This window comes from Nerophis ophidion, linkage group LG10 (genome assembly GCF_033978795.1).
Source record: "Nerophis ophidion isolate RoL-2023_Sa linkage group LG10, RoL_Noph_v1.0, whole genome shotgun sequence".
NCBI classification, from domain to species: domain Eukaryota; kingdom Metazoa; phylum Chordata; class Actinopteri; order Syngnathiformes; family Syngnathidae; genus Nerophis; species Nerophis ophidion.
The window spans coordinates 11,983,827-12,011,087 of NC_084620.1; the positions used below are offsets into that span (position 1 = coordinate 11,983,827).

General features: G+C 41.9%; 1 protein-coding gene across 11 annotated transcripts in view; it reads right to left on the bottom strand.

Moving 5' to 3' along the window:
- ehbp1l1a (EH domain binding protein 1-like 1a) overlaps nucleotides 1-27,261 on the bottom strand; it is a 41,379-nt gene that overhangs the window by 3,563 nt on the left and 10,555 nt on the right. For 2 of the 11 annotated variants that reach the window (XM_061912373.1, XM_061912374.1), the window contains 11 exons: nucleotides 18,731-18,853; nucleotides 18,535-18,657; nucleotides 18,351-18,455; nucleotides 12,197-12,406; nucleotides 11,998-12,057; nucleotides 11,878-11,935; nucleotides 3,462-3,543; nucleotides 3,222-3,388; nucleotides 3,099-3,147; nucleotides 2,511-3,023; nucleotides 2,399-2,438 (listed from right to left, as the gene is read on the bottom strand). In XM_061912373.1, coding sequence (XP_061768357.1) covers nucleotides 2,399-2,438; nucleotides 2,511-3,023; nucleotides 3,099-3,147; nucleotides 3,222-3,388; nucleotides 3,462-3,543; nucleotides 11,878-11,935; nucleotides 11,998-12,057; nucleotides 12,197-12,406; nucleotides 18,351-18,455; nucleotides 18,535-18,657; nucleotides 18,731-18,853 — 1,530 coding nt within the window. The other 9 variants (XM_061912370.1, XM_061912365.1, XM_061912371.1 and 6 more) reach the window with 9 other exon arrangements.

A 27,261-nucleotide genomic window follows, 5' to 3' on the forward strand; every position in this document is an offset into this window, starting at 1 on the left:
GAAAAAGGTGCCACACTGACCGCAGCCTATGACAGTGTAGCACCAGGGCCTGATTCTGAAACTCCAAAATCATACCTGATCGAAACCTTGTGCGATTCATCGCCAACATGCTCGCAAATCACAGTTTCCTACTGAAGAAGCAATGGACAGTCCAGCTGCCGAAACCGCCAAAGAAACTAAGTTCCCCAAGGATCAGTACTGGCTTCCATGTTATTTAACATTTACATTTGTGACCTGCCATGCACAACATCTCTGAAGTATGGATATGCCCACAACCTCGCTCTTCTTCATTCTGACAGATGCTGGTCGAAAATAGAAGATGTGGTAACGGCAGACATGGCACTGGTAGCACCCTATTTTAGAACCTGGAGACTGAAGCAGAGCATGGCAAAAACCACCACTACAGGTTTGCACCTGAACAACAAGGAACCTCGGCGCCAGCTTACAGTCAATGTTAACAGGACACCTCTGCCCTATAATCCTACTCCAACATACTTGGGATAAAACTAGGTTGGTAACTGACCATCAGACAACACTTTGAATCTCTAGTTGCCAAAGTGTTATTGAGGAACAACCTCCTTCGTGGTCTGGCATGCTCATCCTGGGAAGCAAATACGTCCATCCGCCGCCCTAGTCTACAGTGCCGCAGAATACACCACTCTAGCATGGTGCCAAAGTGTACACACTAAAAAACTGGGCATACGACACCTTGAGAATTATCACTGGCTACCTATGACCCACCCCATCGCATTGCACCTGCGAGTCTTCGCAGAGAAGACTACTCACAAAGACTGGTGGAGAACATGATGTGGTCACATGAGACCAAAACTGAGCACTTTGGTATCAATTTCACTTAATACCACAATCTTTCCTCAAATGTTTGAAACCCAGCTGACCAACTACAAGAAACATCAGATGTAGGGCTGTACAATTTTGGTCAAAAATAAAATCTAGATTTTAATTCTCTGAAAATTCCATCATGTGATTTGTAATCAAATATGGTTATAGGGCTAAAGAAATGTAAAACATTATTGATGGTTTTTTTGTTTTATGTCAACAGTGTGCTTTACGAGTGTGTCTTTGTGTAAGAATGCTTCAATCATTTGTTTTGTGTCCCGCTGGCAACCATTTTGTGCTTGGTCATATTGAAGAGATTGAGGAAGTCAGCCTCCTGCCACAGCAAGTTTTTAATTGTGATGAGAACGGACTTCTCTGGAAAAATATACCAAAGCGGACTTATTTCAAAGCGCAGTAAAAGACTACCTCTCATTCAGCGGCCACTCTTTTAGGCACACACACGCACGAACACACAGCCCCTGCACACCATCCTGTCGGATCTTCTCTCCGTCCTTCTGTCCCCCTCCATGAGGAGCAGCTCACTATATGAACTTTTCAAGTTTATGAGTCCCGTTTAAGCACCAATTAAGTTCATAAATCGAGGTTCCACTGTAACTACATTACCCACGAGTCTTAGCTGTTGAACTGGACCAAAAATATATGAGCCACTACGAGCCAGTACGAGTATTCTGTAGAGTTGTAGCTGAAAGCTGTTGTTTGTGCGATATAGAAACAAGCAACAAAGAAAACATTGTCTGCACACTTTTCACATGCTTGTATGTACGCTCTCTGGACTATTCGAGGCGGATCTCAACTCACGCAGTAAATACATTGCCTTTCATGACCGTCTGTATTTGATTACCAACGCAAGACACAATCCTCTCTTTCTCCTCCTCTGCCACATTTGCATTATAATATTGTGTTTATGAGCAAACCCAGAAGCGCCAAATCTGCATTTGTGAGTTTATTTTGTGAGGTCCTTCATACCGACAGCCATCAGACTGTATAATGCATATGTTCCTTCTTGACTGCACTTAAATGTAGAATATATGTAGAATATATGTAGAATATATTTATATTATTCATATATTATATATATAATATATGTCATATATTATTTATTATTATTATTGTTTATTGTGAGCGAACTGTGGTGATGAATTTCCCCCAGGGATCAATAAAGTACTTTCTATTCTATTCTATTCTATGTGTGCCCACAAAAAAAAAGGAAACCACTGTTTCTCTGCAGACTAGAGTGAAGAGCGCTTTCGCAGGAAGGAGGACCCTTGCTTGGAGGCGCAAGACATGATAAAGAAGAACATCGATTTTGACAACATTTTTTTTAACATCGCCATAATTAATAAATCGCTTTAAAATCCCTAATCTAAACTCTGTGCTTGGTAACAAAAGTTTCTCGAACAAGTATTAAATCGACCTCCCTCTGTTACAATAAAAGACCATATAATTTCGGTATGGACTGTTTATAACTTTTAAGAGGGTAAACTTAAAAAAAAAAAACAGCAAGCTATCACTATTAAGATCAGAAAGTAATCAAAGTGACCTGTTGTAGTGCCTTCACTGTCTTCTTTCTCAGCAATAGCCTGGAAAGATGAAGAGGTTCAGAACAGTCCTATTAAAGTAACAAATCACGATCATTCTAAAAAGCAGCCTACCGTTGAAGAGTGTGCGTCCTCTTGAGACGCGCTCCTCCTCTGAGACCTGCGTTTCCTGAGTAAATCTGCATCTTTAACGTGAGAAAAAGTAGACTTAGACAGGAAGTGAGTCCTCGGCGGTACGACGGGTGATGGGGAGTCACAGCCCCCAGACAACACTTGTGGGCATTGGCTTCTGGGCGTTGGAGGAACATCCATATTGCTTTGATCTTGTTCGGTTGAGCTGGTGGAGCCGTTGGTCTCCAAAGTGATGCCTTCCTCCTGAAGCCTCTGGGCACAGTAGCGTACGGTCGCTTCTGTGTCCTCTTGGACTTCCCGCTCCGCAGTTAGTGCATAGCTAGACTCAGTGGCGTCTTTGTCAATGTGAAGCACGCTAAGCTCCTGGCCCATGAAATGAGCGTGAATCTGGCTGAGGTACGTCATGACAATGAGACGATCAGGCACTTGCAGCATGACCATGTCTGATGGCTCCATCAATCTGGAAATGCCGAGCTCAGCAAAACCGTCAAATGCCTGTCACGTGCACAAAAACACATGTTTTAAGTCCATACATCAATCATAATTGATCAACAATCAAATATGAAACACCTTTTTGTTGTTGTGCTTGATGTCATATGGGTCTAGTAGTTCATAATTACTGTGAAAAGTACAAAGATGATTTTAAAAACCCACAAAAAGTCAATATTAATTAAAGTGTGAGTGGCTGCTAACATCTTCTCAGGGTGAAAGTGATGCAAAATGGCACAGAAAGCCAGACCATTCCTCCACGAGGTGCTGAAGTTGGTGATCCTTAGCCCTTTGTGACCCTGAGTGATTTCCTTGCACCACTCCAGTAGAGACTGACTGGATTTTACCAAGCTAGGAGTGCCAGAAACATTCTAGAAAACAGAATTTGTAAAAACAATTTGTGTGGAAAGTGTTGATTATTTGCTCATTTTGGGCTAGCCGTACTTCTGGAGAGGCCGAGCCATCCTGAAGTTTTGCTGGAGTCAAAATTTGTTCTGCATTGCTGTCCCTTAAGTGCAAAGTGTCCCTGGAAAAAAAAATACAATGTGATCAGTTCCATAGGTTTTAAAGGGTTCTGTTGCTAAAGCTCCAACGCATGAAATTATTTAAAGCACACAACCCTGAAAGCAACCCTTACCTATCAACATGTACAGACACAAAGTCTTCAGTCTTCACTTTTTTCTTGGACTTAACTGACTCACTGTCTTTATGGTGCAATATGTCATCCTCAGAGGAGGTCAACGAAGAGATGTTCATGCTTGGCTTGCAGCCATGGACCACACCAGAGACAGTATGTTGGTATTCTTCTCCACGCCCCTCTTTAAATGTAAACACATATTTTGGATCATGCAATGTTGATCCAACTACACTTGCTTTCTTTGTTGAGGCTTCAGAAGCTGATGAGGGACACAAGGTTTCTGCAGGTGGTGTGCATTTTTTAGCTCTGGGCAGCGGAACAGGCCATCTTGACTGGTCGTGTTGGTCTAGGTCAAGTTGTCTTCCAGAGATGTCAGCCGCTGCGTCGAACGAGGAAGAAAGTGTCGTCTCATCTGAAAATGAAGCACTAAGACGATTCTTGATCCTTGGTTTTGGTATAGGAAATATTGAGGGTCCTGATGTACTGTCTACTTCTTGTGGTCTGCTTTTCCTCAAGTGCACCACTGACACTTCCGCTTTTGATTTATAGGCTTCATCTCCTGTAGCCTGAGGTTTTCCATGATCTGCTAATGTGATGTCATTTGAGAAAAAGCCACTCAAACATTTCCTGGCACGAGGCTTTGGGATGGGTTGACATTTCCTGCCACTTTGTTTAAGACCAATCATTTTGATGATGGAGAAGGACTCATGTTGCTTGATATAAAGCTGCTCTTGTTTTGGTGCGACGTATTGAAGTTCCTTATTTTTGGAAGAGAAAGACCCTTGACCCTGGACAGATGGAGTAATCTCTTCCTTTTCTGTGTCTGTCTGTAGGACATCCGATTCACAATAACCTTGTTTGATGTTTCCAAGTGTAGTAGGAAGCACTTCATTGTTAGCTGTTTCAGTGGTGACACTGTCTTTTCTTCTCACAGGCTTGCTTGGGACCCTTTTCTGAGGCAAACTACCGTCAACACTTTCAATATCAAATTGTTGTTGATGGACACATTCAGCCAAATCTACAGGTGGGCTTCTACCAGAAGAAACAGAAAAGTATGTGGCGGGTGGTGTGGATGTTATTGCACGAGACTGGGTTTGAACAACCTCCGACAGACCATCCATTTTCTGCTTGTGCTCTGGCCGTTCTATTTCACACTCTCTTTGTTGAATGTCTTCCACAGTTGTGTTCATCTGAGAAATAACTGTACAAAAATTCTCATCATCTGAGGTTGCGTCATTGAGAATTCCAGCCAATAATGGACTTAATGAAGGATGTAGGGTGTTTTCATCACAACTTGCTTTTTGAGAGCTTTAGAACAAGAGAGGAAACGTTTTAGGATTTTGGAATCTACTTTGCATCGTTGTATTATGAAGCCATGCAGCACCAGAAAGAAACAATCAAATTTACTAGGTCTGTCTTGTGTAATGACGTTTTGAGCATCATCACAAAAGCAAAACACACGGTACAATCATGCATCATCCGTAGGTGGAGCATTGCCAATTGACACTCACCCTATATCCAGTTTGGACAGTGTTGGAAGATCACTAGCAGTCTGGTGACTGACTAACAGACATTCAGTGGACACTGGTAAGTCGTGGTCATTTGTAGAACATTGATTGTTTTTAATTCTATCCTCCACTGACATCCCAGCCAAGTTTTCCTCAGTCAATGGTGGCAATTCCTTCATAGTTACACACATCAAAAAGCCATCATCACTGTGTGCACTTGGTGATGGAGGCACCACTTCATTTCGTAGTGGTTTCTCAGCAGAAGGACATGGTCCACAGTCCTCAAAGTGGCCATAAACAGGAACAAGCTCATGTGTGCTTCTTGTGTCGACAAAACACTGTTGTGACACCTCATCATGCGAAGGCATCACAGTCAAAGCTTTCCTTTGTAGAGGACTTTCATCCACAGCAGAGCTGGACGGCCCCAACATGGACGCTACGGTTTCATAACTGCGGGAAATGGACAGTTGGTTCACAGAGATCTTTGAGGCCATGCGACGAGGACATCAATGAGCATGCAGCAGAGAATGAAGGCTTTGCAAATCCAAGCCGCTTACCCTTTATTGAGAACACCCACAATAGCGTGTACTAATCCTGAAGTATCATCCTCTCTGGCTGATAAGGAAGATTCTGTCTGTTTTCCAGTCAATGTTCCTTCTAGCTCCAATACTTCCCAGCCTGAGATTCCCTCTGGCTCTGATGTATCTATTTGTTTCTGTTGTGTTTTTACTCCTTTTGTGATGCTGAAGATCCAGATACAATGGACTTTCATTGATGTACTGGCCATCACACCATAACGCATGCAGTAAACTTACCCGTTAGCATATAATGAACCCATGCTTTGACTTGTAGTGCCTCGGAATCTTTCCTCTGTTATAAATGCAAAGCAGGTCACATTCAAGTAACTGAAACATGACCTTGATTCTAAACATTAAATATCTCACCATATGCAACACGTTGGGTTTCTTCGTATGACTCATTTTCTTCATGTCCACTTTCCCTCCATGTTGAATCCAAGATGGAGTTACTGGGACAGCCATGAATTCTAGTGTGATGTGGACTTGATGAAGCTAGTGATAGCATTTGCATAATTTTCTCTGGTCTATAATTATGACTTTCTGATGCATAACTGGCAATGGTAATCCTCTTTTTCTCATTCTTCTGCTCCACTAACAAAATGGAAGAATGGTTATGTGTACGAACGTCAAAGCTAAGCATCCTAGCTGATGGGAATCCTGGGACACGAGAAACGCATGGAGCTAATGTGTATAAGCTCATCATATCTGGTGCTTTGTTAACTATATGAGCAGATGGAAAGCCATGGACTATGGCCTTTTTAGGGCACGAAGTGAGCATTCTCACTTTGTTGTTCTGGCTGTTTTTGTGTCCAGAAAGATTAAAAATGTGCTCTGCCTTTTCCCTGTTAGTTGTGATTACTATGGGCTTGGTTTCATTCACCCACCTTGTCACTGGGCCGGTAGTGATGGATGCAAATCCTTTTGCGCATGAAGCCTTTGGGCAGCAAGCTCGCAAACTGATCATATTGGCTTTGCTTTGAGGTACTGATGGAAATCCTTCGATCCTTGAAACTGGGGGACAAGACGGTGCAATGGCAAACATGTTGACTTTAGCGAGGTGAACTGGCAAGCTGTTAATCTCTAAAACCATATTCTTTTGCAGTTTGTGCACCAATGAACCCTGTTCAAAGACCCATCTTTCTTCATTTGTCTTTTCAATTGAGGAGAATCCAAGAATGGTGGAAACTATTGGGCACAGAGGAATGAGGTTAACAATATTTGGTCCAAAATGCACAACACTAGTATGTGGATTAGATGGAAGGCCAGTTATAGATGATACTTTAGGACAGGTAGGTACAAGGAAAACCATACTTTTCATTTGCTTCTTGTAGTCATTTGTTATGTCACGTATTAGGGCCATCCTGGGTGCCCTCTTTGGCAGTGCCACCTTTTCAATCAACCACCTGTTATTGTCACTTCCATACACTGATGCAAATCCAGCTATGTTTGAAACATGACAGCACAGCGTGTAAAGGCTGATCATATTGGGAGCACAATATGCATTTGGTGGATTTGGATGAGAAGGAAATCCTGGTGTCTGTGCCTTTTTTGGACAGGATGGCACAAGGAAATACATTGTTTTCATATTTATCTTGTCCTTGGGAAAGCTTCTCATCAACAGCAAATGCTTTTCACACATTCTTGGTTTAAAGAGTTGCTCTCGGTTAACTATGCATTCTTCTGGATGATCCAATGAAGGAAATCCTGCTATTTCTGATGTTTTGGGGCATGATCTTGCAAGACTAACCATGTTTGAGTCAGTTAGTGTGACTTTTTGCGCAGAAGGAAAACCAGGGATGCAGGATTTTCTTGAGCAACACTGGAGAAGAGAAATGTCTACTTTCAGATATTTTAGTAAGTTGCTTTTCTCTTGTAATAAGCCAGACTCCAAAAAATGTGCTCTCTTCCATAAAGAATGACTTATTCCTTTTGGATCCCAGTCTTTGCTGTCAGCTGTAAGCAAAGACGGCCAACCAGCCACGCTGGAAGTCGATGCACAGGATGGAAGAATGTTGATCTCACTCAAGCCACTAAACATTATAGTAGGTGTCAAAGCAGATGGAATCCCAAAAATACAAGCCTGTTTTGGACAAGCTAGGGTTGATAATACCATGGATTCAATTACATCTTTGATAGGAAAATCTTTCACCATCACAGTCCTGGTGGTCTTCTCCAAAAGTGTCGTAGGCTGAGATAACCAAGATCTATCATTGGCCTGACAAAGAGATGGTGTACCAGCGATAGAGGAAACTCTTGGGCAACAGGGGTAAAGATCCACAATACTTTCATGTTGTTTTACATATGGGAATCCAGGATGTCTGGCTTTTGCAGGACAAGTTGGCACCAGTAAAACCATTTCCTTATTCTTTTTAATGTCTTTGTATGCATATGGCTGGAAAACTTCCTCATCCCGCTTTTTAGATATTTTTGCCCAATGTTGCCACTTTTGGATTGGCCACACTTTGTTTGTAAAGCCCAGCTTTGACGGCATGCCGGGGATCTCTGTTGTCTTGGGGTAAGTCCCCAGGAGAATGGCTGGTTGGTACTCTATCACAGTCTTCATCAAACATGGAACATTTGGAGTCAGTTCCATTTGTTCAACAACATCTGATTGATTCAGATTTGTATAATTCTTTGAGAACTTAGGGATCACTTTTTCATCAGTGTGAGACAAAGATGGAAGTGGATGAACAATGTCTTCATTTATTCCCATTTTTCTTTTGGCTGTTGATGGTTTTGCTAGATGCTCACATAGAGCATATTCTTCTTGCATATTATGTCCACAACTAGTCATGTGGCTGGATGGTAATACTGATGCATCAATATCCATTTGGGAAGCCGGCTGCAGTAAAACCCCACTGTCATCTCTAAGGATCAGAAAATATAGGTTACGGTCAAAATAGAAGGGTGGAATCATTGTAATTAGTGGATTACAATATAGTATTCCCAGCGTGCAGTTATTCCTTGATTTGTAGAGCACAACAATCTCCAAGACAAGCAATGACAAGCACATTAGACTCAGTGCAATCAAAGTTCACATGGATTATGAACATTGAGAGGATTCCTACACGCAACCGTCAAAGCTTAGTGGAATTTGTGCAAACATGCAAGTACATGTGTGAGCCTATCACACCATTGCCATACAACCCACCTGTATGTGGCACAGGCCAACATTTCAGTGGTTAAAGGTGGCATTCTGAAAACACAATAGAAAAAATAATATAAAAAAAAATATCATGCATTAGGCCGACATCATGAAGTAACTCACCCTGCGTTTAGAGCAGTTACTTGTTCCTCAACTCGCACCTTCATCAAACCGTGTTCATCTTTAATCGTCCCCGGAGGTGATTCAATTTCAATAGGTATTGGAAGTTCTTGTACTAAACAGTGTGCATTTATTGATGGCATCCCCATGACAGAAGATTTCTTTGGACAAGTTGGCAAAATATTGACCATATTTGGAAGCATTTCCTTTGGGGATCGCATCCAGTCAGCAGTAGGTTGGAGGGAAAGGATTGTCCTTGATATTTTTTTAGGTGTACAATGTTGCAGTTTCGAAAACATTTCCCAGAGAGTGGCGATGTTGTGAACAGCAGTTGTCACCTCTTTTGAGGGGAATCCTGCAATCTTTGACCATGTTGGGCAACATGACAGCATATACACCATGTTCTCATTGTGTTGGCGCTCTGCAGTGGGGAATCCAAAGCTGCGTGCTTCTTGGGGACAGGATGGAAACTTAGAGAGCATCCGTTCTCCATTGTTGGAAGACATCTTATCCAGTGGAGAAAGTGGAGAGACAAATTTCAACTGCCTAATGACATTTTTTTTACAGAGTGACCCTGTGTTCACATTCCAACTGTTACCTTCTTCTAATGCAATTTCCTTTACTGACAAACCTGGAATCTGAGTATGTTTTAGGAAAGTGTTATTGGATTTAAACATGTTGGTAGTGTCTTCTTGTCTTTTGTCAACCTTAATGGGAATTCCATAAACTGTAGAGTATTTGGGACAAGAGGGCAGCATTGATACCATCAATGCATGAAGTGCTTCATTTTTTAAAGATATCGTATACTTTTGTATTGATGAAATCGTTCCTGGCTTTTCCAATATTTTTTCCCAAATTGAACTCTTGTCAACATTCCATTGAGACCCACTGTGGAATCCGGAGGGAATACCACTGACACTTGATTGTCTTGGATATGTTGGAAGCAGATGGTTCATAGCATATGTGTGATGCGCTGATGGAAAGCCAACTATTCTGGCTTTGTGAGGGCAAGACGGCAACAGCTTGGCATTGTCTGGGCATGGGAACCTGGTCACCTTAAACTCTGGAATCACCACACTTGCCTTTCTTGAGAGCTGCTCACACAAACTATTATCCAATCTCCAAGCTTTACTTTCAACATGAATGGATGGATCCTTGGAAGGAAAACCAATAATTTTGCATTTTCTTGGAAAAGTAGTCACAAAGTTAACCATGCTGGCACTGCCACATGGAACAGAAGGTAGACCATAGGTACAAGCCTTGTTAGGACAAGAAGATAACATGTGTACCATGGCTGTGCCTCCTGTCAATGCCTTCCATGAATGTTGCGGGTGTACAACACATTTAGGCCTCCTTGGTTTGTGTGAAATTGACTTGTTTAAACATAGCCAGCTGTCTTCATGAGCACTGACACTTCGTTTACATGGCATACCTGCAATCACTGTGTCTTCTGGACACCCAGATAGAAGACTTGCCATACCAGAATTGCTTGCAGCAATAGTTCTCTGACTTGTTGGCAACATGGCCACCATTAGTTTGATCATATTTGTGTCACTATCACAGTCTGAATAGATTATCAAAGGCAGTCTCTTGCTGGGTAATGGCTGGACCAATACATTCATATCAGTAGCAGACCATGCTACAAGAGCTTCCACTGACTGATGAATGGATGGAATGCCAGGAATCATTGAATATTGAAAGAGACTTGAGTGCAATTGTACCATATTTGGCTCCTTCACGGTCACTGCAGGCTGTAACTTGGCTGCTTTACAAGAGAGAGAATCAAGTTCAACCTCGGATACATACATATGTTCTTTCTTTGCACTTTCAGGAAAACTTTCACGTCCTTTCTTTTGCATAAACTCTGTTTTAACTTCCTCTTGTGCAAATGGGATTGTTTCTGTCTCCGACTTGGAGTCAAATCCTGAAAGACTCTTTTGTTTGAACACATTTGGTAGCACTGATGGCAAAGACGAAGACTTGTTCTCATCTCTGAAGATATAGGACATCAAGAGAAAAGTTTTGTCACAAAAAGATGAAGGTTCTCTAGAGAAATGTTTGCCAAACCACTTACCCCAAAACTTTTACTTCATGGTCCTCTCCTAGCCTCTCATTTGCATCGACAATAGATGCGGTTTGAGGCGAGTTGAACATAGGAGGAGGTTGGGACTGAGGAGAGTGAGCATTCCCTAAATGAATAGACATATTTGACACTTGGCTTTGTGCTTTGATTTGGATATTGGGGCATGTCCTGTGTTGTCCTGATTCTATGTGATCCAGCTGCGGTTTGGGCATCTCAAAATACTTGAGATCTTGAACTAAGTGAGCTTTGGGACTAAGGGGCAGATAAGAGGCCATGCTCTCGGGTCTGAAGGACAAACAAATAGAAGAATGGGAGGCTCAATAATTAGCATTCCATTCACCGTCAGCAATATAACCACTACATCCATGCTGGCTCATCAAGACAAAGCTGCACAACCACCACAGGTGACACCTTTGTCACATGTTACTAGAACACAAGCGCATGAATTCAGTCCATATGTACAAACACATAAATGCAAATAAAAGGCTTCTTTTACCTGGCATTCTTTTCTATACTACTATTCAGGTCAGAAACATGCAAACACCTGACAAAAATATCCCAAAATTCAAGTTAAGAGCATGTGTAGCTGAGATAATCAACCCTGTGAGTAACAGACTGTGAAATTAATTATGTTTTATACAAACCACTTCTAAAAACAGCAACATGTTTTCTCAGTAACGTGCAGGTCAGTGGGTAACATATTACATAAAAAGCCCAGAGTGCTCTTAGGAGGATTTGCATCAAAAAGCACTACATAAACATGGCAAAAACAGCATAACTTAAACTCACCCTGCTGATGCCTTGACAACATGTACTTTAAATGGACCAGTAACTTTGGGATCCGGACCTAAACAAAGTCAAATTAGTCATGTATTCCCGAAAAGTCGGGACAATTTTGCAGAGGCTTACCTGTGGGTGTGGTGCACTGGTTGTCTTCCTCACTGAGCGTGCTCAACTGTCTCTTAAAGTCTGTAGGGAAAACAACGCATCCACATGAGACCACTTAAAGTTGGCAATTCACTTAACGTCGCAGTTTATACACCAGCAGCACATTGTTGAAGAAGACATTATCCACCGTGTTCCAATATTCTGCTTCTTTATTCTGTACCTGCATCTTGGCCACTGGGAAAGACTGTGGGACTTTGAGATAAAGGAGGCTGAGCAAGAGCAGGAGGAAGAGTCGAAGAAGGACGTATAGAAGAACAAGAGGGGGTGTCAACAATGTTGGCGGGTGTTGGGCTTCCCCAGGAAGGAGCCCATCCAGAACCTCCCATGTGTTCCTGATGAAGAGGCGGACTGACAGGTGGGCAGGATGGAGCTGACATGGAGGAAGTGTGGAAAAATGGACAGGAAATGAAGGAAATAATATTCATTACTACAAATGTTTGCACAAAAAGTGATTACATTTTACACATCTAAAAAATAATCATAAATAGATGAATGAACAAGTAATTTAAAAGTTTAGTAGCTATTTATACACAACATATACAGGCATGCCAACCTTAAAGAAATGCTAATAGTACTCCCAACCGGCAACTTGGAAGAAAATGCGGGTTGGTTATGATACGTTTAACATTTCATTATATTTTGTGAAAAGGCAAATCATGCGAAACGTGGGAATTAAAGCTGCTGTATGTCACAGTTAGGTAGATGCTTAGAGGGCGCTCGTGTTCAGCCTTTGTAACCTGCTCTCTTCCTAGTTCAAACAGGATACAAACACATACACACACTGAGAAATAGAACAACGTCTTGTCACAAGTGCAGTGTTTGGAGTAATTTATTGTATTGCTCACCTCTTTAAACTCTACATGACGGCTATTGTATCTTTATTTTTTTTAATTTTGAACAGACAGGTGTGCACGCACACAAAAAACAAAAATCAACCAAAGTCAACATTATACTGTATTTCTCCCGTGTGCAAGTGTTTTACAAAGTTAACATCTAATTGTGGCAAATAAAGACAAATTTGTTCTCTCAAATCAATAAATGTATTTAAAGCTTGAAAAAGGTTAATTTGAGCAAATTGTAAAAAGCCCCTATAAAGACAAAGCTTTATATTATTAGTTGATTTTATCAACATTTCAGCTTTTTGTCATTAAATTATGCCATTTGCTTTAATTTCAACATCCATTCATCCATCTTCTTCCGCTTATCCGAGGTTGAGTCGCGGGGGCAGCAGCCCAAGCAGGGAAGCCCAGACTTTCCTCTCCCCAGCCACTTTGTCCAGCTCTTCCCAGGGGATCCCGAGGCGTTCCCAGGCCAGCCGGGAAACATAGTCTTCCCAACCGTAGGGAGGCGTTCGGGTGGCATCCTGACCACCTCATCAGGCTTCTCTCAATGTGGAGGAGCAGTGGCTTCACTTTGAGCTCCCCCCGGATGACAGATCTTCTCACCCTCTCTCTAAGGGAGAGCCCCGCCACCCGGCGGAGGAAACTCATTTCGGCCGCTTGTACCCATGATCTTGTCCTTTCGATTATAACCCAAAGCTCATGACCATAGGAGAGGATGGGAACGTAGATCGATCGAAAAATTGAGAACTTTGCCTTTCGGCTCAGCTCCTTCTTCACCACAATGGATCGATACAGCGTCCGCATTACTGAAGACGCCGCACCGATCTTGCCTGTCGATCTCACGATCCACTCTTCCCTCACTCGTGAACAATACTCCTAGGTACTTGAACTCCTCCACTTAGGGAAGGTCTCCTCCCCAACTCCTCTCTGAGCTGCCACTTTATCGTGTTGGAGGAGTTTGCGTGTCCCAATGATCTTCAATCAATCAATCAATGTTTACTTATATAGCCCTAAATCACTAGTGTCTCAAAGGGCTGCACAAACCACAACACAACCACTACGACATCCTCGGTAGGCCCACATAAGGGCAAGGAAAACTCATACCCAGTGGGACGTCGGTGACAATGATGACTATGAGAACCTTGGAGAGGACGAAAGCAATGGATGTCGAGCGGGTCTAACATGATACTGTGAAAGTTCAATCCATAATGGATCCAACACAGTCGCGAGAGTCCAGTCCAAAGCGGATCCAACACAGCAGCGAGAGTCCCGTTCACAGCGGAGCCAGCAGGAAAACATCCCAAGCGGAGGCGGATCAGCAGCGCAGAGATGTCCCCAGGCGATACATAGGCAAGCAGTACATGGCCACTGGATCGGACCGGACTCCCTCCCCAAGGGAGAGTGGGACATAGGAGAAAAAGAAAAGAAACGGCAGATCAACTGGTCTAAAAAGGGAGTCTATTTAAAGGCTGGAGTATACAAATGAGTTTTAAGGTGAGACTTAAATGCTTCTACTGAGGTGGCATCTCGAACTGTTACCGGGAGGGCATTCCAGAGTAGTGGAGCCCGAAATGAAAACGCTCTATAGCCCGCAGACTTTTTTTGGGCTTTGGGAATCACTAATTAGCCGGAGTCCTTTGAACGCAGATTTCTTGCCGGGACATATGGTACAATACAATCGGCAAGATAGGATGGAGCTAGACCGTGTAGTATTTTATACGTAAGTAGTAAAACCTTAAAGTCACATCTTAAGTGCACAGGAAGTCAGTGCAGGTGAGCCAGTACAGGCGTGATGTGATCAAACTTTCTTGTTCTTGTCAAAAGTCTAGCAGCCGCATTTTGTACCAACTGTAATCTTTTAATGCTAGACATGGGGAGACCCGAAAATAATACGTTACAGTAATCGAGGCGAGACGTAACAAACGCATGGATAATGATCTCAGCGTCGTTAGTGGACAGAATGGAGCAAATTTTAGCGATATTAAGGAGATGAAAGAAGGCCGTTTTAGTAACGCTTTTAATGTGTGACTCAAAGGAGAGAGTTGGGTCAAAGATAATACCCAGATTCTTTACCGTGTCGCCTTGTTTAATTGTTTGGTTGTCAAATGTTAGAGTTGTATTATTAAATAGAGGTCGGTGTCTAACAGGACCGATAATCAGCATTTCCGTTTTTTTGGCGTTGAGTTGCAAAAAGTTAGCGGACATCCATTGTTTAATTTCATTAAGACATGCCTCCAGCTGACTACAATCCGGCGTGTTGGTCAGCTTTAGGGGCATGTAGAGTTGGGTGTCATCAGTATAACAGTGAAAGCTAACACCATATTTGCTTATGATGTCACCTAGCGGCAGCATGTAGATGCTGAAGAGTGCAGGGCCAAGGACCGAACCCTGGGGAACTCCACACGTTACCTTAACGTAGTCCGAGGTCACATTGTTATGGGAGACGCACTGCATCCTATCAGTAAGATAAGACCAAGACAGGGCTAAGTCTGACATACCAATTCGTGTTTTGATAAGTTCTAATAAAATATTATGATCGACGGTATCGAAAGCAGCGCTAAGATCGAGGAGCAGCAACATAGATGACGCATCAGAATCCATTGTCAGCAATAGATCATTAGTCATTTTTGCGAGGGCTGTCTCCGTAGAGTGATTTGCCTTGAAACCGGATTGAAAGGTTTCACATAGATTGTTAGACGCTAAGTGTTTATTTAACTGCTCCGCAACAATTTTTTCGAGGATTTTTGAAATAAAGGGAAGGTGAGACACCGGTCGGTAGTTTACCATGAGGTCAGGATCGAGGTTAGGTCTTTTAAGAAGAGGATGAATAACCGCTTTTTTGAATGCTAGGGGAACAGTGCCCGAGGAAAGTGATAAGTTTATAATATTTTGCACTGATGGACCTAATAATACAAAGAGCTCCTTGATAAGTTTCCCAGGAAGAGGGTCAAGTAAACATGTTGTTTGTTTTATTCCATTTACACGTTGTAACAATTCCTCTAATGTTATTTCCACAAAACGAGAGCAACTATTTTGGAGGGCAGTATCCGCCGTATATACAATCGTATCAGTGTTAATAGAACCCAGTTGTAGCTGGGACGCATTGGCTTTAATCTCCTTTCTAATGACTTCAATTTTCTTATTAAAGAATTGCATAAAGTCATCAGCTGAGTGGGTGGAGCTACTGGAAGGGGTCCCTTGTTGGGTTAGCGATGCTACCGTACTAAACAAAAATTTGGGCTCGTTTTTATTACGGTGGATGAGATTTGAGTAATATTTAGCTTTAGCTAAGGTAAGCATGCGTTTATAAGTTATTAAACCATCACTCCATGCTTGATGGTGCACCTCAAGTTTGGTCGTGCGCCATTTGCGTTCCAGCTTTCTACATAATAATTTCTGAGCTCTAGTTTCTTCTGTAAACCAAGGGGTACGCTTTTTTGGAGACTTTTTTAACTTTAGCGGTGCTATGTTATCAATGGTTTCGCGCTGGGGCGTCGTTAAAGTTGTTAGTGAGGTTATCTTAAGGGCTCTGTTGTCCAGGGGGCTTTATGCCCTCTGGTAGGGTCTCCCAAGACAAAAAGGTCCTAGTTGAGGGATCAGACAAAGAGCAGCTTAAAGACATCTATGAAGAAAACAATTCAAGGACCCAGATTTCCCTTGCCCGGAAGCGTGTCACCGGGGCCCCCCCTCTGGAGCCAGGCCCGGAGGTGGGTCACGATGGCAAGCGCCTGGTGGCCGGGCCTGTTTCCATGGGGCACAGCCCGAAGAGGCAACGTGGGTCCCCCCTCCAATGGGCTCACCACCCATAGCAGGGGCCATAGAGGTCGGGTGCGATGTGAGCTGGGCGGCAGCCGAAGGCAGGGCACTTGGCGGTCCAATTCTCGGCTACATAAGCTAGCTCTTGGGACGTGGAACGTCACCTCACTGGGGAGAGGGCGTGTTTTTCAACATTTTAAGTTTAAATAGATTTCTACAATTTGCAGTGAGCCAATAATGAATAATAGGCAAAAATAATAGGCAAAAATCCTCTGTCAGTATAGGCTACATGACATAATGTCAACTTTGTGAACAAAAACACTTGTCTAATAGTTAGCTTGTTACTTTGATTTGTAGCGAGTGAACGATGGTAATAAATAGAGAAGGATACTGTTACTACAGCTGAAACTAATTAATGCATTACAACAGCCACTTACAGACATTGGCAGGGGTGGGATGTCCGCCCTCTGAATAATATTCATAATAATAATGGACTAGATTTATATAGCACTTTTCCAGACACCCAAAGTGCTTTACAGTGAGAACTGAGAACCCATCATTCATTCACTCGACATTCACACATTATGGTGGTAAGCTACATTTGTAGCTTACCACAGCTGCCCTGGGGAAGACTGACAGGAATGTGGCTGCCCATTTGTGTACACAGCTTCTCCGACCACCACCAAACCTTTCTATATATTCTCACACACAAGTGTGAGCAAGGTGAGTGAGGTGTCTTGCTCAAGGACCCAACAGCTATCTGAGCTGCACCATCATAACTCTTCATACAGACAGGAAATAGTCACGGTCAAGTACCAATAGTGTGGAAAAACAAGTTCACTTGATATGCCTAATTGTGTTTCATTGTATTCATTGAACCATATCCACGCACATCCATGCGGACTGGACACTGGCCGAGAGTTGGTTGGCGGCCGAGAGTGGAGTCGGCTCTCTTGGTTGCTTTGTTGGGTCTACTCCCGTCTCTGGCCATGCTCCCTCCACCCCAGCGGACGATGGCATGGAACACCGCAGAGGCCACCACAGTGTATATGTTTCTTTTAGTTTTTATTCATAGCTGTATGTAGAAGTGGCTGGTTGTATCCGGTGCGTTAATGTCTTTAATGTCCTTTGATGTATGATGTTTCCCTCTTACACACATGTGAGAGGGATGTGTACTATGGCTGTGAGTTGTTGTTGATTTTTTCCCTTGGCCTCAGTCTGGACACCCTCTCCAGGGCCCAGGCTTAGACCGATTTTTTAAATTTTATTTTATTTTAATGTATTATTTTTTTCTCCCCCCCCCCCCCCCCCCCCCGTTTACCTGTATCTCATCTTTTTTGTCAGGGGCGCTGGAAGCCGGCAGACTCGTCAGTGATCCTGTTCTGTCCCCCTGTAATGTTTGTCTGATCTTGAATGGGATTGTGCTGAAAATTTTAATTTTCCTGAAGGAACTCTCCTGAAGGAATAAATAAAGTGTTATCTAATCTAATCTAATCTAATATCCAATCATATTTACAACCCGCAAAGACAACCAATTATAGCCTTTTTTTTAGGTGCATGTCATGCTATGTCTCGGGTTAGAAATTGAATATGCTTATATGCAAAGGTCAAAATGCATACAGTCTGCAAAAATTGCGTTCATGTTGGCAGGTCTGCATATAGTTGCTAAATTGCTATATAAATACAGTATGTCATTTCAATGGGGAGCAGCATTACATGGTGATTTTATCTGCTGCCCAGGATGTAGAAACTTTGGTGAGAGTGTGGGCTGTCCTAAAGGGGCATTACATTTAGGAGGCCTCCATTCACTCTGCCAGGAAGCTGGAGGGAAAAGAGAAGGGATGGAAGCATGGAAGGACTGTAAAGGCAAAGAGCAGGCATAGGCTGTCCTGGCCTGTACCTGTGTCAGAGGCTGAGGGAAGACTGGAGGGTCTGGTCAGTGTTGAGCCGTGCTCCACCACCTTGAGATGTTTCTGAGCAGGAGAAGCTTGCGGAGGTAAAGGAGGGTGGGAGCTGGGGGGAGCTGAGGAGGAGGTGATGAAGACAATGAAGGAAAGAACTGAGAAAGAGTAGCACATGAAAGGGTATGTTTGTACCTGTTGGTGAGCTAACAGTGAAGGCGGGAGAGGAGAAAGAGGAATCAGTGGGCGACTGGGAGAGCGGGAAGGAGGAGAGTTCAGTGGGGGTGTCAATGTGGAAGCTGCGTGGCCGTTTGGGAGCTGGTACAAAAAAAAGGCAACAAGCGAAAGTAAAAGTAAAACAAGACCAACCGTTAGGAGAGAGTTCAGTCATTGTGGATTAGTTTGCATGAGAACATTCTTAGGCTCCAAATATTTATACACATTAACTCTAAACTCTGGTCACTGTTTAACATGTGAAGGAACGTCACATGTACCTGATCCGCAACGAGGCTGGAAGATTTTGGGAAGTGCAGGAGGGTGAGCTTGAGTGAAAGCTGGCAATGAATAGGCATAGATGGAAGGGAGCGACTGATGGGCATTGGGGAGGTGTTGGGGTTGAGGCGGAGGATGATGAGACGGTACAGACATTGAAGCAGAAACGCAGAAACGAGATCTTTTTCCATCCTTCTCTGTGTTTACTGGATGATCGGGAAGGAAAGAGGACAAGGTGCATGATGGAAATAAAGAATGCAGACGGTGAAGCCAGAAGGTGGAGCACAGTGGATATCCGCTATTTGCAGGGGATAATTCTGAGATAGCAAAAAAAAACACACAAATAAATCCATAAAAATGCCTACTTGTGACACGGTCAAGTACCAGTAGAGTGGAAAAACGAGTCCACTTGATATGCCTAATTGTGTTTCATTGTATTCATTAAACCATATCCAATCCTATTCACAACCCGCAAAGTATGTGAAAATACTGTCTAAACATCACAAAATGTCACAAATTCATTCAGCCATTATTAATATTCCGCTCCGAACGTCTTCGGTAACTTCTGCACTCTGACCAAAGTATCAGATCATACTGGAAATGCGAAAAAATTAGAGAGGGATGTGCTGGCTATTATTCACAATTTCTATAAAAGAAATGAATAGAGGTTTTTTTTTAAATACATACATAAATAGTCTTTTAATGGAGTCTTTCTAATACGACTACAAAACCCTCTAAATAACCATCCAAACCCCGCCAACAATACACTATGTATATCGTGACCTGAATATTAACCAAATATTAGCGATATATTTCTCATAAGCGCTAACGCAGACAAGCGATTTTTTATCGGGTGATTGATAGCACACAGTTAAGTAACCCTCTGCTGCTTTACTGAGCTTGCAGCCATGTCTCGCTGCTCAAGCATCATCGCGTCTCGTCGCATCAAAGTTATTCTCGATTATAAATCATGCCTTTTATCTGGATATTAGGATAATTCAGCCATAAATCTAAAAAATGTTCATCTGTGACATTTACTTCATATCTGAAGATGTAGACAAACACACACAACCAAAGACGTGTCTGCAGTGAGACGTTTACTTGTACGTTTACCCTTCGTGTGCATCATGATTAATTTTTCATGCAAACGGGAATATATGGACATCCCATCAGTCGTCATCGAAGTAACAGCAGACATTGTACAGTAAACTATTGTTTTATTATGTTTGAAGTTTGTATTTCTTGTTTAGCACATAGCAATTACATGATGCTTAGAGTTTCACTAAAGCTGGATCTGTTTAGCAGAGCTTCTAAAACTTGTGTCTCAACCTCTTTATATTCAGGTTCAACAACATAAGTTTATGGATCATAATTCTTCCCAAAGTAATTGTTGATGGCCCTCTGCATGATTTGCATTGTTGTTGGTGATGATGGGATCTGCGGTTCCAACCTTTACGTCACACGATGACGTGTTTGTCTAGCTCATTATCTCTAAAAATGGCTTTAGAAAGCTCTGTGAGATTGATACTATTTTGATCATGTCTACTTACTCACAAACTTTATAAGTCTTTCGATGTCATACATCAGATATACATGATAACAGCTTCAAAGCTCGAATGTAACCATGGCAACCGCTGCAACTGCCGCTGGTCATTTGCGATCATGCCCTAAAAAATTTACCAACATCGGCGGCAAGAACATGTCGTGACCGCCCTTAAATTTTTACTTGTTAATGGAAGAGGGATGTAACAGTAAACTGTATAATGATAATTTGCAATAAAATTACAGACTGTTAGTAACATCGTCTAATTTTTTAATTACCAAAAAAACATAATTTATTAATGCATTTTAGGCAACACGAAGTCAGGTGCATGCGCACTGGTGTTGTTTTGCTTCATAATCATGGCGGACCAACGACACACTTTGCTCCAAAGATTTCCTCTCAGAGTAAACGGTTTAAGGATATTTTGCATCGCTTTCCGCTGTGCATTTAAGAGCGCACTGCTGTGTTTAGATGGAGACAGGTGTGGACAATATTGGAGACGGACGCACTTGTCCCCACACTAAAAGTATACAACGAAAAAGAAAACTATTTGATGTTGCTTTTATATTCTCAATACAGCGTTCGTCAGTTGCTGTGACTGCGAGTTAATGATGTGAGGGAACACGCAGCAGGTGATGTGTTGTGAACGTTGTCACAACTTGTTTATAAAGTCTTTAGTTTGTATACTGGGATGTTCACTCGTCGTTTATTTAGGTGCAAACAGTATCAGTGTTTAAATAACATAAATACTAGCTCAAATGTTTTGTCATCTCATTGACTTAAATGCAGGCTGTGAAGATTGTGTATTTCGATGTGAGGGGGTGTTTATTTTTACTCTTTATTTTTGTAGGCCAAATTGTGACAGGAGGAGTTGGAGAAGAACAAAGCTTGTTTATTTGACTTTATATTCATCCAAACTGCTTTGGGTTTTATTTTGATATAAAAAACTAAACACCAGGTTTTTCTTACATTACTTGTTTTTTTCATGTCACAAAGGTATTACTTCAAAAAGTATTAATATGACATAGCACGTTGTTAATGTGTTAGTGTGTATTTAATTGTTATACGACATATTTCTGCTCAAACTCATAATGGATCTGTCCCGATACAGCATCTACATGTACATATATATCTACATAACTTAATTAAATAATAATTAAAAGTTTAAAAAAATATCAAAATGCAAAAATAGAGATAAGCCTCATGTAATGACAAAAAGCTGACAGGTTATTATTAAAGAATGAAAATAAACTCAATCAATCAATCAATGATTATTTATATAGCCCTAAATCACTAGTGTCTAAAAGGGCTGTACAAACATCCTCGATAGAGCCCACAAAAGGGCAAGGAAAACTCACACCCAGTGGGACGTCAGTGACAATGATGACTATAAAAATAGCTCCTTGGTAGGTTTCCCAGGAAGTGGGTCAAGTAAACATGTTTGTTTTATTCCATTTACACGTTGTAACAATTCTTCTAATGTTATTTCCTCAGAACGAGAGAAACTATTTTGGAGGGCAGTATCTGCCGTATATACAGTCATATCTGTGTTAATAGAACCCAGTTGTAGCTGGGACGTATTGTCTTTAATCTCCTTTCTAATAACTTCAATTTTTTTATTAAAGAATTGCATAAAGTCATCTGCAGCAGGTGGAGCTACAGGAAGGAGACTCTTGTTGGGTTAGCGATGCGACCAAACAAAAATTTAGGATCGTTTTTATTACGGTGGATGAGATTTGAGTAATATTTAGCTTTAGCTAAGGTAAGCATGCGTTTATAAGTTATTAATCCATCACTCCATGCTTGATGGTGCACCTCAAGTTTGGTCGTGCGCCATTTGCGTTCCAGCTTTCTACATAATCATTTCTGAGCTCTAGTTTCTTTTGTAAACCAAGGGGTACGCCTGTGGAGAGACATCGCCGACGGGCCGACAACGGTTTGGAAAGCAGCAGCGCGGGCCCACCTGGAGGCCGGGAGGCGGGGCATGCGGCGGCAGGAAGAGGCGTGACGCAGGCAGAGCGACGCTGCGGCGGCAATCTAATACAGGTGCGTATACTACACACCGGCTCACGATCTGTCTATCTGCTGTCAGAATATAAAAAGGGCGAGGGGGGCACGACCAAAGAGAGCACGGAGGAGGAAACACCAGGCAGCAGACCAAAAGCGCGACAACCGACAAGAGCGATGACGCACCCCCGCAGCGGACGCAAGCCCCGGACGCCGAAAGGCGTGCAGCGGCAGCAGACGAGCCGAAGGAGCGCACTGAAAAGTGCCTCGACCGAAGGGCCAAGTGACAACATATTTGTGGAAACAATAAATCAATGCTGCTATGATGCGTCCTGTGTCAGGTGTCCCCGCAACCTACACGAGGACGGCAGGAAGTCCGTTACAACGCCTTTTTGGAGCCTTTTTTAACTTCAGCGGTGCTATACTATCAATGGTTTCGCGCAGGGCATCATTAAAGTTGTTAGTGAAGTTATCAATAGAACCCACATTCTTTGTAATATTTGTCTTCAGATATATGGCTAACCTTTATCTATAGTCTTTTTATTATACATTATAAATGACATGATGGTTCACACCCCAACACTGCTTTACCTAACAATCAGTAATCATGATTTCAATACCAGAGGTGTGGACTCGAGTCACATGACTTGGACTCGAGTCAGACTCGAGTCATGAATTTGATGACTTTAGACTCGATCAACTTGACAAAATGTTAAAAGACTTGCAATTCGACTTAGACTTTAACATCAATGACTTGTGACTTCACTTGGACTTGAGCATTTTGAATTGACATGACTTGCTACTTTCCCCAAAACCCAACAATTAAAAAGTTATTCAGGAGCACTCCGTATCTTCCATCGTGTACAAGTGTGTGTGACAGCGTGTGCGCTACCTGTCAGAACAACAGCCAATCAAATTACATCCACGTTATTTTCGCCACACAGCATTTATCGAATCAAATTGCAGAAAAAACAACGAAGAAGAGCTCTCAAACAAAGCGCCAGTGAGGAAAATTTATGGCAAAAATAGTTTTGTTAGGGTATTAAAACTACGACTTGGTCAACAAATAACAAATTGCCGTATGCAAAACACGCATACCTTTCCACATGTGCATTCCATAGTCGTCATCGTGTTTCCATTGCCATGTGTCGTCGTCCTTTGATCCGTCCAGTGGGACTCTCTTCCGCCCAATTATTACTTTGGCCTAGGGCTGGGCGATATGGTCTTTTTTTAATATCGCAATATTTTTAGGCCATATCGCGATATACGATATATATCTCGGTATTTTGCCTTAGCCTTAAATGAACACTTGATACATATCACAGCAGTATGATGATTCTATGTGTCTACAATAAAACATTCTTGTTCATACTGCATTAATATATGCTCATTTTAAACTTTCATGCAGAGAAGGAAATCACAATTATGTAAATTTACCAAAACTGCATTTATTAAAGTTATTAGCAGGTGACTTTTTAAATGATGCTACATATTAGCAGTAATGCTACTTTGTGTAGCAACGCTTGTGCCCCACACTTGACAAATTAAAGTTGTCTATTCGACATATTCCCGCTTGAAGCCGAACCACCGCCAGACGATGGACCCAGTGCTGTTTTTCTTGGGAATTAATTCTTCCTTTATTTGTTACCATATTCGCACCTTCTTTCTCTCACATCACCACTCGACTGGGATGAGAATCAGCACCTCCGAGTCTGCTAGCATCACAGCTAACGTTAGCCACGAAGCTACCTCTCTGCTGGGCGAGGGCGTATACGTATGTGACGTATGACGTGACAGTATGTGACGTGTGTAAGTTTGTGCGCTTGCTGTCTGTGAGGAGACACAAGAAGGAGTGGGAAGAGCCTGTAGTGTAAAGCCCGCAGCTAAAAACAACTGCGTGAGAACGTATACTCGAATATTACGCTATAGTAATTTTCTATATCGCACAGAGACAAACCCGCGATATATCGCGTGTATCGATATATCGACCAGCCCTACTTTGGCCATAATTGGCAGCCCCAGATCTCATACATGAACACTATTTTTATCTATATGGACAAAAAGTGCAGTTACATCTTGTCGTCTTATGGACTTCAGGTGCCATCTTTATATATATATATATATATATATATATATATATATATATATATATATATATATATATATATATATATATATATAGTACGGCCCAAAGGTTTGGATACACCTTTTAACAGGGCACTTTATCAAACATTTGCGTGTTATCAAAACACACCTTGGTTAAAGGCCTACTGAAACCCACTACTACAGACCACGCAGTCTGATAGTTTATATATCAATGATGAAATATTAACATTGCAACACTAAATTGCAATTTTAAATTTCGCGCTAAGTATCCTGTTGAAAACGTTGCAGTATGATGACGCGTGCGCGTGACGTCACGGATTGTAGCGGACGTTTTGTTCCAGCCCGATCCCAGATATAAATCGTCTGCTTTAATCGCATAATTACACAGTATTCTGGACATTTGTGTTGCTGAATCTTTTGCAATTTGTTTAATTAATAATGGAGATGTCAAATAAAGATGTAGGTGGGAAGCGGTGTATTGTGGCTGCCTTTAGCAACACAAACACAGCCGGTGTTTCCTTGTTCACATTCCCAAAGGTGAAGCTTTACTATGGAACAGAGCGGTCAAGCGAACATGGTTCTCTACCACATGTCAACCGGCAGGTTTCGGTGAGAAAATTGGGGTAATAAGTCCTGAGCGGAGCTTGCGTCGTTCCTTGTGCACCTGTCAAAGAGGCAGCTGCAGACTCTCTTGCCTCCTCCGACCGGCAGCCCCCGAACGTGGGATGCTTCCACCGTGGAGGAGGTGCAAAGAAAGCTCAGCCTGACCCGACCGGCTGCCTTCGCTTCGGCTCGTCGAGAAACATGGCTTCCCTCAGAGACACTGGCGGTCACCACACCCGTGGCCACACGCCTCCAACTTTCAGGTACGACTATATAATCTCACTAAAACACTAGTAACACAATTAGCAAATAAGGGATTTTCCAGAATTATCCTAGTAAATGTGTTTAATAACATCTGAATCGCTCCCACTGCCCTGTCTTTTTTTTTTTTTTAGTCCTTCACTCTCACTATCCTCATCCACGAATCTTTCATCCTCGCTCAAATTAATGGGGAAATCAATGCCTTATCGGTCCGAATCGCTCTTGCTGCTGGTGGCTATGATTATAAACAATGGGAGGATGTGAGGAGCTCTACAACCCGTGACGTCACGCACACATCGTCAGGCAAGGCCATTTTATTGGCGACCAAAAGTTGCAAATTTTATTGTCGATGTTCTCTACTAAATCCTTTCAGCAAAAATATGGAAACATCGCGAAATGATCAATTATGACACGTAGAATGGACCTGCTATCCCTGTTTAAATAAGAAAATCTCATTTCAGTAGGCCTTTAAATGCACCCCAACCTAACATGCTATTCATTGTATTGATTTGTATTCTATATTTTGTATAATCCATCCATCTTCTACTGCTTGTCCCTCATATATCATGTAAAAATGTATGTGCTCTGTACATGAATGCAATATATAAATATTATTTCCAGCTAGGTGTAATTGTAATTAATAGAAACACAGAGATGGATCATTGTGGCCTTTGCAAGATGATGGCGTAACAACTGCATTGTACCTTGAACTGCAACCATAGTTGACTTGTTTAAGATTTAAAAAGCAGGTGCCGGTAAAAGACTTCCCTCCTGTGAGATGTTACATTATGTTGTTGGTGTACAATCTCTTGTGGTAATAAAAATGGTAAATACATGTTTTCTTTACATCTTTATCCACACCAATTACATATAGTACTGATAAGAGTACCGATAAATACCGGTATCGGTAAGGAATATCATTTTTTGTATTGTATCGATAACATCTTAACGATATACAAATTACTACATGTGATACTTCTCAGCCTATCAAATCTGTGCATTCCAGGCGCTAAGCATAGAGTCAGACAAAAGTGCAAAATGTATGGAGAAACAGGGAGATAAAGATCGTCAGATAAGAGTGGTAAATGCGTACAAAGAAAGAGGGAGTGAGAGAACAGGAAAAATAACATAAAAATAAACCTATAACTGGACCTATTATAATTTCAGTTGAATACTCTTTTCTATGTCCTATTAAATGCCTCACAACCTGTAAAATGTATAATATGTACAGTAGGTATTGTGGCATTGCTGTCATCTCACTCTACAGCGGCAAGGTGTAGTTTGAGGCTCCACAGGCCAAAAGTTCAAAAACCAACCCTGTGACTACATATTCCAGACACACTGCTTGCCTAATTCCTAGGGGTCTAACAATTAACCTATATAAATCAGAAATTGGTTTTAATTCAAAAGATGTGAGTCTATTGGTACACGGGTCCAAATGTAAAATAAACTGGTCGATGGCCCAATTACAATGTTATGAATCAGTTTATTCTATCTGCTGTACTGCTGAAATTTCTGTCTTGCATACATGTATGCTGTAATATTATGATGTACATACTCTGCTTTATTATTGTTTAAAAATTATTACCAACTTCAGGTCAATTAAATGTTTTTTTGCCCATTTTCAGAAAGAAAATGCACGAATGGGCGTGTATTCCAATGAATCAAAATAATATGAAAATTAGTAAGTTGTTGTTTTTTTTATCTGAATATG